The sequence below is a fragment of the Plecotus auritus genome, assembly GCF_963455305.1.
Source record: "Plecotus auritus genome assembly, chromosome: 4".
Taxonomy (NCBI): domain Eukaryota; kingdom Metazoa; phylum Chordata; class Mammalia; order Chiroptera; family Vespertilionidae; genus Plecotus; species Plecotus auritus.
In genome coordinates, this window is record NC_137775.1 from 178,844 (window position 1) to 192,990 (window position 14,147).

The 14,147-nt window shown below is 48.7% G+C and overlaps 1 protein-coding gene across 4 annotated transcripts in view; it reads left to right on the top strand.

Moving 5' to 3' along the window:
• The first annotated feature begins 644 nt into the window (after positions 1–644).
• Positions 645–14,147, top strand: part of FAM120B (family with sequence similarity 120 member B) — a 33,350-nt gene continuing 19,847 nt past the window's right edge. Inside the window, exons 1-5 of one of the 4 annotated variants that reach the window (XM_080666081.1) lie at positions 1,466–1,523; positions 1,928–2,016; positions 3,984–4,197; positions 9,170–10,530; positions 12,869–13,049. In XM_080666081.1, coding sequence (XP_080522207.1) covers positions 9,190–10,530; positions 12,869–13,049 — 1,522 coding nt within the window. In that variant the 5' untranslated portion in view covers positions 1,466–1,523; positions 1,928–2,016; positions 3,984–4,197; positions 9,170–9,189. Of the gene's footprint in view, positions 731–1,279; positions 1,524–1,927; positions 2,017–3,983; positions 4,198–9,169; positions 10,531–12,868; positions 13,050–14,147 lie in introns of those variants that run through there. The other 3 variants (XM_080666083.1, XM_080666082.1, XM_080666080.1) reach the window with 3 other exon arrangements.

Sequence of the window (14,147 nt, forward strand, 5' to 3'; positions counted from 1 at the left end):
TCCCTGAGTGCTGGATCTGTGCTTTGGACTCCGCAGGAGCAACATTCCACGGTTTCCTGCTCCCTGGGGCTCGCGCTCCTGACACTGTGCATGAACGTGGGTTTGGGATGCACCCTAACTGGGTGTTATTGATAGCTGGTTTGTCAAAATAAATGAGATTGGTTTCAAGGCTATTTTTCTGCCATCACGCTTGGCTACCAGGATGTTCTCTTGGCTGTAGAGAAATGGGTGGCGTTTCAGGCGCAGGAGGGGGAACTGTGCACAATGCAAAGGCTGCCTGGCCTCGGAGCCCCAGGGAGCTCAGCCGAAGGTGAAATGAGGCCAAGACGTGGCCTGGAGTCCACACTCCGTCCCTCGAGACAACGCGCTGCAGGACGAGGGGTCCCGCTCACCTCGGTGCCCGCCCCACTGAGCCCTCAATCCCCGCCGGGAGCTGTCACAGCGCGGCCCACGCAGGCGGCCCTGACTGCGGACTGAGCGGGAGGCGCGGCGCCCCAGCAGCGCCCGCGGAAAGCCGGGACCACAGACGCCGCTCTCGGCCACACCGCGCGGTTTCCCAGGCAACGGGCGCGGCGCCTGCGCACCTCGCTACCCCCGCGTCTCGGCCCCGCCCCACGCCCGGACGGTCCCTGGAGCGGAAGCCTCCGAGCGGAAGCGGAAGTGCGCGAGCGGCCGCGGCGGGACCCAGGGCTTTGCTGGCCAGTCTCCGGCTGAGCTGGCGCATCTCTAGGTAGGGGAGGCCCTCGCCGTGCGGCGTCCGCGGTTCTGCGCGGTCGCGGCTGTCCCTGCCGTGAGCCCAGTGGCCGGCCCAGGCCGGGTCCAAGTTCCCGCGGCCCCGCCCGCCCTCGGCCCCGCCGTTCCCCTCCTGAGCCCGTCTGTCCGTCGCCTGTACCCCCGCCGCCGTGCTCCCGCCCCTCGGGCGACCGGTGCCTGTGTCCTCGCGGTCCGGCTGTCGCGTCACCCTCTGCGCCGCCGCTGGGTGCACCTGCCCCGTCACCTGCGCTGCCCGGGCCCGGGCCTCCGCCCTCCAGCCCTGGACCCTCGGGTCCCGAAGGGTGACGCGGGCTCGCCGCCCAGGAGCTTGCACGAGGGCGGCGTCTCCGTCGTCCGGGAGGGGGCTTTAGGCCGAGTTGGGATAGTCGGTGTGGAGAGGGGGAGGGGAAGGGGAAAACCATCCCACCCTGCGGAGGAGAGTGTGTGGGTGCCAGGTTGAGGCCGAGGACCCTTTCAGGAAGACGTGGTGGTCGCGGGGGTAGAACCTGGAAAAACCAGGAGGCGAGGTCCCCCCTCCCCCGGGAGAGGCGGGACTGCAGAGCTCTAGACGCTCGCTCCGCTGTTTCCCTAGCAGTTGGGAGATTTTATGTCTGTCAGCTTCCTTTTTTTTTTTTTTTTTCCCTTTTGCTTCTCCCAGGTCAGCGTTCCCCATTCCTTCGGCCGGGTGTGCCTGCCTCGCGTGCCCTTCCCATACTTTTTCCTGTGGGCTTAGGAGCGAGTTGTTAGAACTGAAAACTCATCCTTAGATGGTAAGTCAGAGCCTGAGGAAGTCTCTGATGAATAAATTATTTTAGCTTTAAGTCATGAATTTAAAAGTTTATGTTGGATTCTTATCCTGAAATCTGGATAAACGAGGCATCCATGTTTACAGGTCTGCACATTTTCCTCTTCTGTGACAGTGGTTGTGGTTCATTGGCCCTTGAGGGGGATTGGGGAACTGTGTGTGGGGGGGTCTCCCCAGGGGCCCAAATCTGGGTTGCCACGCCCTCGTGATCATTCTGTCAGGGCCCCAGGGACTGGGAGAACCTTCTGGAAGGGCAGATCGCTGGACTGACATGCAAAGTGTTAGGTGTTAGAGCCCTAGTGAAAGGAGTACAGACTTTGGAGGCAGGTGGGTTCCAGTCCAGCTTTACCGTTGCTGTCTGTGACTCAGGCAGGTGACTGCAGCACACACTGCGGCCTGCCCTGCTCTTCCTGCCTTTGCTGGCAGAAGTGCCTTTTCCAAGTGTGTGCACAATACTGGTAAGTGCCAGAGGGACTGAAGGGGCTGTTTGCTATGGGGCTTTCTGATTGTAAAAAGTAGCCATGTTCTTGGCAGAAAAATCATGGAACAAAGAAATGTTTTAAGTGTATGGTTTTATGCATCTTGACATATGTACACACACACACCCATGTTTCTTCTTTCTTGAATGACTCTGAGCCTTTGCTTCCCTGTTTAAAGATCCAGATCTGAGGCAGGGACTCTGTCTGGTTCACTGCCTTGTCCGCAGCTGCTAGCACATGGCCCAGAGCACAGTAAACCCGAGCTGAATGTACACTGAGCACGTGTGGGAGTGTGGGTCCCATGCCAGTGGTTCATCTGGAGGACCAGATACGGTCTCTCTACCCTCCCTAGTCTTTTGCAGTAGGAAATGGGATTCTGTATCCCTCTAGTCTTGGGGTTCTTCCAAAATAGGGAGGGTGTGGGATATTGGGCAGCCAGTACCACCAGTGTCCACAATAGCCCCTCACTTATCTCCAGTCCTGCCTGCCTCCATCCCTTCTCTACAACATAGGCAGGCAGTGCTTCTAAGAGCCTTGACTGGCATCTGCTTTCCCCTCAGATGAAGTATGAGCGCCTGTGTGGTCTGCGCCCCTTTGCTGTCTGGCCCTGCCCACTGAGCTCAGCTTGCTCCTGTTCCCTTAAACAGAGCTTCTAGCCACACTTAGCTTTTGGGGTTATTTTTTCCCCCCATTTTCCATGTTTGAGGAAAACACAAAGTTGCAGGTTAAACTATTTAATACAACAGATCATTTTAAGCACCATAGAAACATCCATTTAATAATAAAAAAGACACCTTATGGACTTCAAAGAATTTATCCCTTACTATTTCTTCTGGCCTCACCTGCTCTCCTGTCTCCATCTGGACACTCCGACGGCCATTGTGGGTCCCGGACCTGGGCTGGGTCTTCCTGCTGCGTGTTCCCCCATTCACATGCTTTGCCCTTGTCTGCCCTACAGTTAACCCAAGTGCTTGTTGCCTATGGGACATTTTCCTGCTGGAGGGCAGGGCTGTCTGTCTTGCTCCTTGTTCCATGTCTGCTGTCATTTTTGCTGAAAAGCTGCTCGCTGACTGAGTAAACCAGATTTATGTTCAGATAACTGCCCTGGTGGTGGTGAGGAGAGCTGAGTGCTAACGAGTTACAACTACAGGCTGACAGCCTGTTCGAGAAGAATTACCAGGATGTGCTTTTACTTCGCCTCAGCAGTTTCACATCTAAGATTCATCCCAAGGAAATGATCCAGGATGTGCTCCAAGATTTTTATGCATGGATGTGATTGGCATTCTTATTTATGGCATGCAATACAGGAGATGGCATAATGTTCAGTAGTAGGGTTGAGAACTCACTTCACACCACTCCGTGCACCCATTAAAATTACACCGTAACAGGTCAACCTTCTGACTTGGCAACATGTATCACCTAATAAATTAAGACACAAAATAGGTTACAGAGAAGTATGATCCCAATTTTTAAAAACAGCTAGAAATATATGTTTATTGTCCCTATTTTTGGAAGATGAGTATTTTTTTCTTTGTTCTATGAGTTTCTGCAAAGAATATGGCTACTTTATTTCTCATGGCTACTTTTTCAGAAAAAAATTTATTTCCAATGTTAAAAAGTAATCTATCTTATAAAAATCATAAGTATAATAAACCCTCACTAATATTTATATGGCTTTGTTTTAAATTTTAAGATAATTTAAGAATTTGGGGCTGGGCAGATTTTACTAAACCTGAGGCAACTAATGAGAAGTGTTTAATGAATAAATTTATAATCTAAATGAAATCACATCACACCAATTTATGAAGTTGGTCTTTAGCGCTCACTCTGTAGATAAGAAAAATGAAGCTTATAGAATAAGGTAACTTGCTCAAGAGTTTCATTGCAAGAAAGTGGAGATTAGACTCAGTGTGGTTTTATTCCAGAGCTTTTCCTTCTGTCTTCAGTGCTGCCCAGCGTCTGCCCCGTCTTCCCAGGATACAGCACGCAGGGGTCTGCCACCCGCTCCTGAGCGTCTGCATCCGCTTTGCACCAGTCTGACTCTTGGCACCAGTGGTCATGGCAGCTTGTGGGGGGTCTTCCAGGGCATCCCGAGTCTGGACACGTGTACCTGGGCACAGAAAAGTACATTGTGATAACGTCAGGCTTCCCATTTCTTGTGTGAGTAAGCTTCTTATTCTGACAAGTGAAAAAGTAAGGAAGACTTTATTCCAGACTTGCCATAGGAGGTAGAGGTGGGGCTCAACTTCAAATAGGGCAGAGGCATCTGCCAACAGGCAGAGTGAAGGATCAGCAAGAATCAGGCAGGGGATTCTCTCTCTGCACTGACTCAGCAGGATTCTTGCTAAAACTGGACTAGGCAGGGCCAGCAGGAAGCGTAAGGTCGTGCCTTTGGAGCAGAGGGCCCAGGGAGCCTGTGGGCAGCCCTCGGATGGGTGGGGACCACCTGAGTGGCAGCTGCCCTTCGCTTGCTGGCCTGGTTGTCTGTGGATCCATAAATACTCAGGAGACTTCGAGCCAACACTGTCCCACAAGCTGTCCTGGGACAAACATCTTGGAACCCTCAATCCCTGTTCATACCCTTCTGTGTACGGATTCCCCATAACTTGCTTTTATTTTGGCGGGGCGAGAGGGGAGGAAAGGAGAGAAGAAAGCAGACTTTAGATACCCCACGTCAGCCATGAGGGGCCTGCCTAGGTGGACCAAGGCCCAGCCAGCATGTGGCCATTGAAGGCTCAGAAACGAAGCATGGAATGAAAAGGACTGGTTCATGCTAGTCCTAGACTCTCGATTCCAGTAATTACAGGCTGCTGTTGTTCCTGTGATTAAGCCCCTATCGGATATCCAGGGCCCTGATTAACATCCACCAGGCACTGTTGGACTCCCAGGGTGTACCTCTGGCTTTCCTCTTCACTCCTGATGAGAGGCCAGACACTGGTGGTGTGTGTTTGTAGGTTTTTGGCTTGTGGAGACAAATGATTTGATAAAGATAAGTCCAAGGTTATGGTTTTATTGCTCTGTAGGACATGAACCTGCTTTGTCTCCAAATTGAAAGACTTGATTTAATCAACTCCAGCTCTTTCAATGCCGTCTGCACAGTGGGGCTCTGGCAACGGCGGGGGGGAGGGGGGGTACGGAGGCGGGAGGGGGAGGCACTGGCCATGTCTTAAGGAGCTGCAACCACTGGGACTGGGTGTCCTGTAGATGCTGCTCTGCACATGGGATGTGTCCAGTGGCTGGCTGTGAGTCCATTTGTCCCTATGTCTGGATTGGCTCCGGACCTGTTGGTACAGGTCGGGCGGATATGTTTTTGCTGAGGCATGCCACTCTCCATTTCTCTGTCCATTGAAAGGTTGTGAATAAAGGAGCTTCTGGACTTGTCTTCTGTCCACTTCTTCATTTACTGCAACCCAGTACCTGGGGTTGGTCTGGCTCTCAGGACAAGGAGGCCGTTCCTGGCAGTGAGGCTGCCTCTGGGATGGCTCCTTGTGTGCCTGCCAGCTGCTCTTCCGTGAAATGTCTGGCACTGGTGCTACTTGAGGACACGGGCCTACTTGTTACTCTCCCTCTGCCCACACTTGGAGTCTGTACACTTGGTGATTGCTGACCTCTCTTTATACACCTGCCCTTTGATGCCTTCATTTACTCATTCACAAATACTGGCCCTCGCATGGCAGACACTGCTGGTGTCGGTGTGACAGTGTCGTCTGCCCTGGAGGGGCCCACATTGAGAGAACTGTTTCCCAGGCTGTGTTCTGGGCAATAAGACTCCTACCAAAGGAGACATAACTTCTGTTTTCTTTCTCAGCAATGAAAATTTCCTTAGAGTTTACAGGCAGAGTAAATTATATATACACATATATATTTAAATAATCTTCAATAGTAGAGAATGAAAAAACTTCAGTATTACTCTTACCAATAAAAGGCTTAAAAATAAAAAAAAATTGTTTAAAAAGGTAATGGCCACAAACAAAATTATCTTTTTATTTTTTAATTAATTTATTTATTTTAAATATATTTTACTGATTTTTAAAGAGAGGAAGGGAGAGGGATATAGAGTTAGAAACATCGATGAGAGAGAGACATCCATCAGCTGCCTCCTAAACACCCCCCACTGGGGATGTGCCCGCAACCAAGGTACATGCCCTTGACCGGAATCGAACCCGGGACCCTTCAGTCCACAGGCTGACGCTCTATCCACTGAGCCAAACCAGTTAGGGCAAAATTATCTTTTTAAAAAATATTTTTTAATTCTCACCAGAGGATATGTTTTTTATTGATTTTAGAAAGAGAAGAAGGGAGAGAGAAAGAAATATCCTTGGGTTACCTCCTATACACCCCAACCAGGGATTGAACCCATAACCTGGGTGTGTGCCCTGTCCAGGAATCAAACCTGCAACCTTTTGATGTATGGGGCTATGCTCCAACTGCTCAAGCCACCTGGCGGCCAGGGCCACAAAATTATCTCTTGAAGCATTTCATTTCCCACCACTCTGCCTGTGTTGAGAGGTGGTGGTGTGGTGTGTAACATACTGAGCTGAAAATGGAAGGCCACTCTGCTGTCCCAGGTTCCCATATCTTTGTGTATCCGAATTTTTCTTTGCAAATGCCACACAAGAGCACATTGTAAGGTAACATTCCTGAGGTAGTTTGTGATTCAAAATGGGAGAGATTGGCAGTGTGAAAAACAGGAAAAAACAGTGCGTGTTTAATTAAAATAGTGAGCTTTTCATTGCTGGGGTGAGAAAGGAGGAAAAACATTTGAATGAAATCAAAGCAGAGCTGAGCCCGACTCTGTAAAATAAAGAGGAGAGTGTTTTTGGAAACTCAATGTTGTCACTTGCAGTTTTAGTAGAAAAATGCTTGAAACAAAAATCCTTTTTGTTGTTGAGGGAAGGCAGCCAGCCCAAACATGGTGGGCGGCTGCACAGATGGGGGCCCCGCCTGTGGGAGCTGGGGGTGAGGGAAGGGTCTTCTGTGCTCCTGGCTGCCTGCGGGTCTGGGGGCGGGGGGCAGGGGGGGCGGTCGGCAGCACCCAGCCGGGAGCCTGATGAAAGTATGGAAGCCTAGTCACAAAGCTTGTAATTTACTTTTGCTTCCTCATTGTCAACAAATCTGACAAGCCTGCTCTTTTCAAAGCTAGGCATAGAATAACCGCCTGGAATCAGACAAGCCCTTCAACACCCTTTCCAGACTGGTACCTAGCTGCCGCTGGAGTGTCATAAGAAAAACCCCTCTGCTTCAGAAATAGGGTGTATCCTTCCTAGATGTGGGATCCATGCCTGGAGGTCCAAACTGCAACCACCTTCTCGTTGAGATGATAATCAGAAGTCGCATAACTTGATAATGTCCCAAGATCAACGCCTGTTAGTCTAGTAAGAGCTCTAGGTGGTCTTGGTGTGGGCATGCATGTGTTCCATTATGTTTAATAACGTAATGAGTAAGAAAGACTTCTCTACATTTCAACATAAATGTGTATTATATCCATTCAGTTTTTATGTATTTCTCCCTTGATGGCCATTAAACAGGTAACTTCAGATTCTAATGGGGCCACTGCCCATCCACAGGCAGTTCTTAAATGATCACCAGTGCCCGTGCCTTTTCCCTGAGAGTCTGCTTACAGCTTCTTTATCTGTGACGTGGAGTCAGATGCGCACCTGTCAGGTTGTTGTGGAGATGGAGGTTTGTGTGGCACGCGCAGTGGTATGGTGGGAGCGCGCTCCCTGTGAGGAGTCTTCGCTGGCGGACGGGTTGCAGCCACTGGTGGCCACTGCGCTCAGGCCTAAGCCCTGGAGAGGCCCGCTTGTCCTTGTGTTGCTTTTGCATAATGAGGATTTTTGTTTGTTTTATCAAAGGACACTAAGCCCTGATGAAGTAAAGAAAACCAAAGTGAAAAGAACAGGCAGGCCATTAAGATAAAGACGTCATCATGGAGTTTTTCTGACCTCCTCAAGTCATGCCTTATATTACGTCTTTTATTATAGAAGGGCAACTTAGGACACAATGCTCTGCTTGGGTTTGGTTTTGTTTTGTTTTTTAGATTTTGAATTCTAACTCTCTGAACTAACTACATTGTATGTTTTCACATTTTAGAAAGGGCAATTTCCCATTCAGTGTTATTCACCATCTCAGATGTTATACACATTTGCCTTAGTAAACTTTTTAAAAAATGTATGTTTTTTATTGATTTTAGAGAGAGGAAGGGAGAGGGATAGAAACATTGATGAGAGAGAAACATAGATCGGCTGCCTCCTGCACGCCCCCTACAGGGGACTGAGCCCACAACCCAGGCATGTGTCTTGACCAGGAATTGAACTGTGACCTCTTGGTTCATGGGCCAATGCTCAACCACTGAGCCACACCGGCTGGGCCATAGTGAACTTTTATTTACTGTGTTTTTTTTTTACCTGAGGTTGGAGAAGGCTGACTTAACATATATGTGGATTTCTAGACTGTGCAGGTGGGCAATGCCCTTGACACCAGTGTTGTTCAGGGTCAGCTAGTTCTCTTTTCAACCCCTATATCGAGGTGTAGTTGACATACAGGAAACTGCACAGGCTTAGAGTTTATAGGTAACACGTGTTCACCCATGATATCATCACCACAGTCAAGGTAATGAATGGAACCATCACCCCAAAAGTCCCCTTTATAAATCCTGCCCTCTCACCTGCCCCCACCCAGATGCTCTCTGCCACTACAAATGAGCTCAGCTCTCAAAGAACCAAAAATTATATTCAAATGGAATCATAATGTGTACTTTTTTTTTTTTTTTTTTTTGATCTGGCTTCTTTCACTCAGCAAAATTATTTTGAGAAATATTCATTTTTGTTTTTAGGTTTTCAGAGTTAACTTCTATTTGGGTTCCTAGATGGAAAATAATCCTTTTTTGAAAACTGTTAGCCTGTTTTGAATCCAATTGAGAAATCTCTTGAATAATAGTCTTAGCTAAAATCTTAAAAAGAAGCTACACTGCGTTGTCTTTGAAAAGTCCAACTCAAGTAATTTACACTTAGCTAAAGTTCCTCACGTGTTTTTGTGGAAAACTTTAGGCTCCTGATAGAGAATGGCTATTCACCATTGTCTGTGTGGGCTTGGTAAGGTGCCATAATAACTGGTTTCCTTTCCTTTCCAGATCCTTCTGGGAGGTCAGTCATGGGTGTGAGAGGCTTGCAGGGGTTTGTGGCAAGCAGCTGCCCACATGTATGTACAGCAGTGAATTTCAAAGAGCTGGCCGAGCAGCACCAAAGCAAGCATCCCGGATGCACTCCCACCATCGTGGTGGACGCCATGTGCTGTCTCAGGTACTGGTATACCCCTGAATCATGGGTTTGCGGCGGCCAGTGGAAGGAATACTTTTCTGTCTTGCGAGATTTTGTGAGAACTTTTACAGACGTTGGCATCAAGTTGGTGTTCTTCTTTGATGGTATGGTGGAGAAGGAGAAGAGAGATGTTTGGGTGAAACGGAGACTCAAGAACAACAGGGAGATTGCCAGGATTTTCCATTATATCAAGACGCACAGGGAGCAGCCCAGCAGGAGCATGTTCTTCATCCCCTCGGGGCTGGCCATATTCACGCGGTTTGCTCTGAAGACGCTGGGTCAGGAAACACTGTGCTCCTTACAGGAGGCTGACTATGAGGTGGCTTCTTATGGCCTCCAGAATAACTGTCTAGGGATCCTCGGAGAAGACACCGACTACTTAATTTATGATTCCTGCCCCTACTTTTCAATCAGTGAGCTCTGCCTGGACAGCCTCAGCACCGTCATGCTCTGCAGGGAGAAGCTCTGTGCAAGTCTTGGCCTCTGCCTGGCAGACCTTCCCCTTCTGGCCTGCCTGCTGGGCAACGATGTCGTCCCGGAAGGCATGTTTGAAACCTTTCGGTACAAGTGCTTGTCCTTCTATACCTCTGTGAAAGAGAACTGTGACAGGAGAGGCAACGTCATCTTAGCTGTAGCAGACCACATAGCTAAAGTCCTTCGCGTATATCAAGGTGAGAAAAAGCTGGAAGAGATGTTACCTTTGGGACCAAACAAAGCTCTTTTTTATAAGGGGATGGCATCATATCTTTTACCAGGACAGAAATCTCCATGGATTCCCCCAAAAGCCAAAGCTATAACAACTTTGGACAAGCAGGTAGAATCCGTGAGTTCGGACCCTGAATCCAAGCAAGAAAGTCCTGAGAGTTCAGACCCTGAATCCAAGCAAGAAAGTCCTGGGAGTTCAGATTCTGGATCCAAGCAAGAAAGTCCTGTGTGTACAGACCCTGAATCCAAGCAAGAAAGTCCCATGTGTACAGACCCTGAGTCCAAGCAGGAAGTTCCCATGTGTACAGACCTAGAATCCAAGCAGGAAGTTCCCATGTGTACAGACCCTGAGTCCAAGCAGGAAGTTCCCATGTGTACAGACCCTGAATTCAAGGAGGAAGACCCCATGAATATGGAGCCTGAAATCAAGCGACAAGTAACCATGGTTTCAGACACTGAAATCTTAAAGGTAGGTAGATACGCCCACCCTAATGTAAGACGGCCTGATGGAAATGCATCCATCGAGGCACTGGTCAGTGAATAGTGACAGCCTGCAGTAGTTAAGGTGCTGTGGGGATGCAGAATAGGACCCAGGAGTTCAGTTAGGAAGTATGACGTAAGCCCTGAAAACTCACATTGTAAACCATATTTGACATTGTCACATGACTGTTCCAGAAGAGGGCTCTGAAGGAGAGAGATCCCTGTGGGTTAAGGGATAGAGAGAAGCTCCCAGAGACGTAGAGTGGAGCCAGACCTCAATGGGGCTGATGTGCTTCAAGCAGGAAAGACTGTATAGTTACCAAAATTTAAGATTTCTCGGTAGGGTCACTATAACTTCCTAGATTAATTGGTCAGAATACCAATTTGTTTGAAATAAAAGGAATCATAAATGGTGGAAGAGGGAATAAGGGGGGCAATTGGGAGCTATTGCTTTAACAGGGTCATGAAATAAATAACATTTCTGATAGATTCTATGTCAGAAGGGGCACATAGGGAAATGGGTCACTTCTGATGATCTTCAGTTGGGTAGAGTATCAAGTAGTAGCTCTTTAACATACTTTTTTTTTTTTTAATCTTACCTTAAAGCTGCTAGCTTGTCACTCTGTCGTGATTTAAAGACATTTTAGTGAGGGCGGGCGCAAGGTGAAGGGGATTAAAGTGGAGGAAAGGAGGACATGTGTAATACTTTGAACAATAGAGATAAAAATTTTAAAAAGACATTTTAGCAGTGAAATGGACATCTTAGTAGTCTGTCTAGCCTTATCTATACTAATAAAAGGGTAATATGCTAATTAGATAGGAAGACCTTCCGGACGTCCTTCCGAACAAAGCCATGGTGATGGGGCCGAGGCAGAGGTGGTTAGGGGCGATCAGGCCAGGAGGGGAGGGCAGTTGGGGGCGATCAGGCCAGTGCCGGGGGTAGTTGGGGGCGAGCAGGCTGGCTGGGGGGGGCCAGTTGTGGGCGAGCAGGCCGGTGTGGGGGGGAAGTTGGGGCAATCAGGCAGGCAGGCTGGCAGGTGAGCAGTTAGAGCCAGTGGTCCTGGATTGTGAGAGGGAAGTCCGACATCCCCTAAACCGGGATCCCCTAAACCGGCAGTTGGACATCCCCTGCGGGGTCCCAGATTGGAGAGGGTGCAGGCTGGGCTGAGGGACATGGATTTGGTGCACCGGGCCTCTAGTATAGTAACAGTGACACTCCCTGAGCACATAGGATGTGCCAGCCAGGTGCGTTTCCTGTTACCTCTCTCAACCCTCAGTAGTGTTGTGAGGCTGCCACTTTGATTCAATGTATTTTATATATGAAGAAAGTGAGGAGTAAAGAGATTAAGACTCAAGTCTGCAATAATGAATCAACATTACTAGTGTGTATGAACAGCGAGACAATCTGATTCACCGAGTTTTTTATATTCCAAGTTATCCTGATGCCACGTTTTAAGTGCCGTTAGCTGTAGACCATTTAGACTTAAATTTTGGGTAGTAATGTAGATGAATTTTTTCCTGCAGTAATAAAAATGTTCTTCACAGGAGAATAAAACCTGCATGTAGGTTTATAGCCTTTCTGAGTTTAGTTCTTATTTGATAAGAAAGTGGAATCATTTAAATCATCCATCTCTTCACCTGCCATCAGATTATTGAGCAAAGGAATGAATGTGACCAGCATCTCCTCCCAAGGAGTTTATAGTTTATAGTTCAGTGGGGAGATCAGACACGGTCACCTCTGCAGGGTCAGTGTGAGCCGAGTCCCATGAGGAGGGGGCGACACTGAGGTGAGCCCTCAAGGGAGAGGGGCTGGTAGCTCAGGTGCAGGTGGGAGAGGGTTGAGCATTCCTGGGAGCACTGAGGGTGTGCACTGGGGCTGGGGATGGCAGGTTCTCTGAGGCCAAAATACTTTGTGGGGGGAAGGGATTGGGGCCTTTACTGTAAAGGGGCCTTGACGATTAGTGTGAAGAACTTGCTTGGAGGAGGGCAGTGGTTGGACCTGCTTGCAGATGGTGGGGAAGAGCGAGACTGGCTGAGATAGGTCGGGCAGAGCCTTTCCCAGCATCCTTACTCTCAGGTGGACAGAGGACCATGCTGCCGAGTCAGCAAGTCTGGCAGGTGCTTGGGGCTGGAGAACGGGGAGCAAGAAAGCTCTCAGCCAGAAGCCCAGAAGACAGGAAACACAGACGCCAGTTTGAGTTTGGGGGACAGTTATTCCTTGCTGTGTGCCTTAAAACACTGGTGGGTGACTTAAAGGTGCTGACTCTTTCTGTTTGAATGTCCTTTTGTTTGCAAGGAGAATTCCATTGTGTCTCAACTTTGAGCAGGTTGCTAGAGCCCATCACGTCCAGGCGGAGAGCTACCTGGTGTACAACATCATGGCCAGTGGGGAGATTGAGTGCAGCAACACCTTGGAGGATGCCCTGGACCAGGCCCTGCCCAGCCAGGCCTTCGTCTACCGCCCCGTGCGGCAGCGTGTCTACTCCCTCCTGCTGGCGGATGGCCAAGGTGAGTCCTTGTGACAGTGCAGGGCACAGGCGGTTTCTGACGCTGGCCGCTGAAGACACAGATGCAATTAAAACAGGGTTTGTTCCTCAGTGAAGGCTGTGGTGGGATACCCCCGACATCCGCATAAAGTGAGGTGAAGGCCCCAGGCCTCTGAGTCTACTCAGCCAGCAGTTGGCCCGCAGTCATTAAAAAAGAGCCTTGTTTCTATGAAGTGTTGGTGGTTATGCCTTAAAGGACTGTGCTTTTTTGAATGTGAAAGCCCTTTCCTCTGCAGAGAGGAGCTGTGTTTATCATTAGGAGACAGTGTCTACTTACTGTTCCTCAAAATGAGATATTCATAAAATATCATATAAAATCTAGTATATCGTATTTTAAAATACAAACAAATTTTTCCTTTAGGGTATTTGTCATAAGTTTACGTGTCTCCCCATCTTTCTGTCCATTGTGCAGTAGCAGCGAGTATAGGGAGAGGACATCAGTGGCCAGGGCAGTAACCTGGGATACCTTCAGCACCGAGCAGTCCATCAGGCCCCAAACCCTCTCTGAGGAATGGTTTCGGGGAGTGAGGGGAGGAGAAGAGCATGCAGGTAGTGTCTGTCACCTCACTCACCTGAGAGGGGCCGACTGTACCGTCATATCTGACATGAGGTGATGAGGAAGAAGCTGCTTTAAAAACAGAAACAAACCTATGTAATAAGCTTTGGGGACAGATATTTAATTTTTTTCTTATATGGCTCTTTCTGAACATGAATGATTGCACATTGATGATTTGAAAAGATATTTTCATCATGAAAAGAATTTACATTATAGAATAATATTTGCCTCAAATTATTTTCAGAGTACAGTTGGCCCTTGACCAAAACAATGCAGGAGTCAGTCAGGGGTGTCAACCCCACACTGAGTCAGAAATTCACCTACAGCTAGAGTTGGCCTGCATCCTCAGATTCCTTGAAAAAATGGGGGTTTGAACGACCTGGGTCCACTTACTGAAATGTGCATATAAGTGGACCTCTGCCGCTCAAACTCACTGTTCAGGGGTCAACTGTATTCTGTTAAATGAAGTTAAAATACACGCCCGGCCAGCGGGGCTCAGGGGCT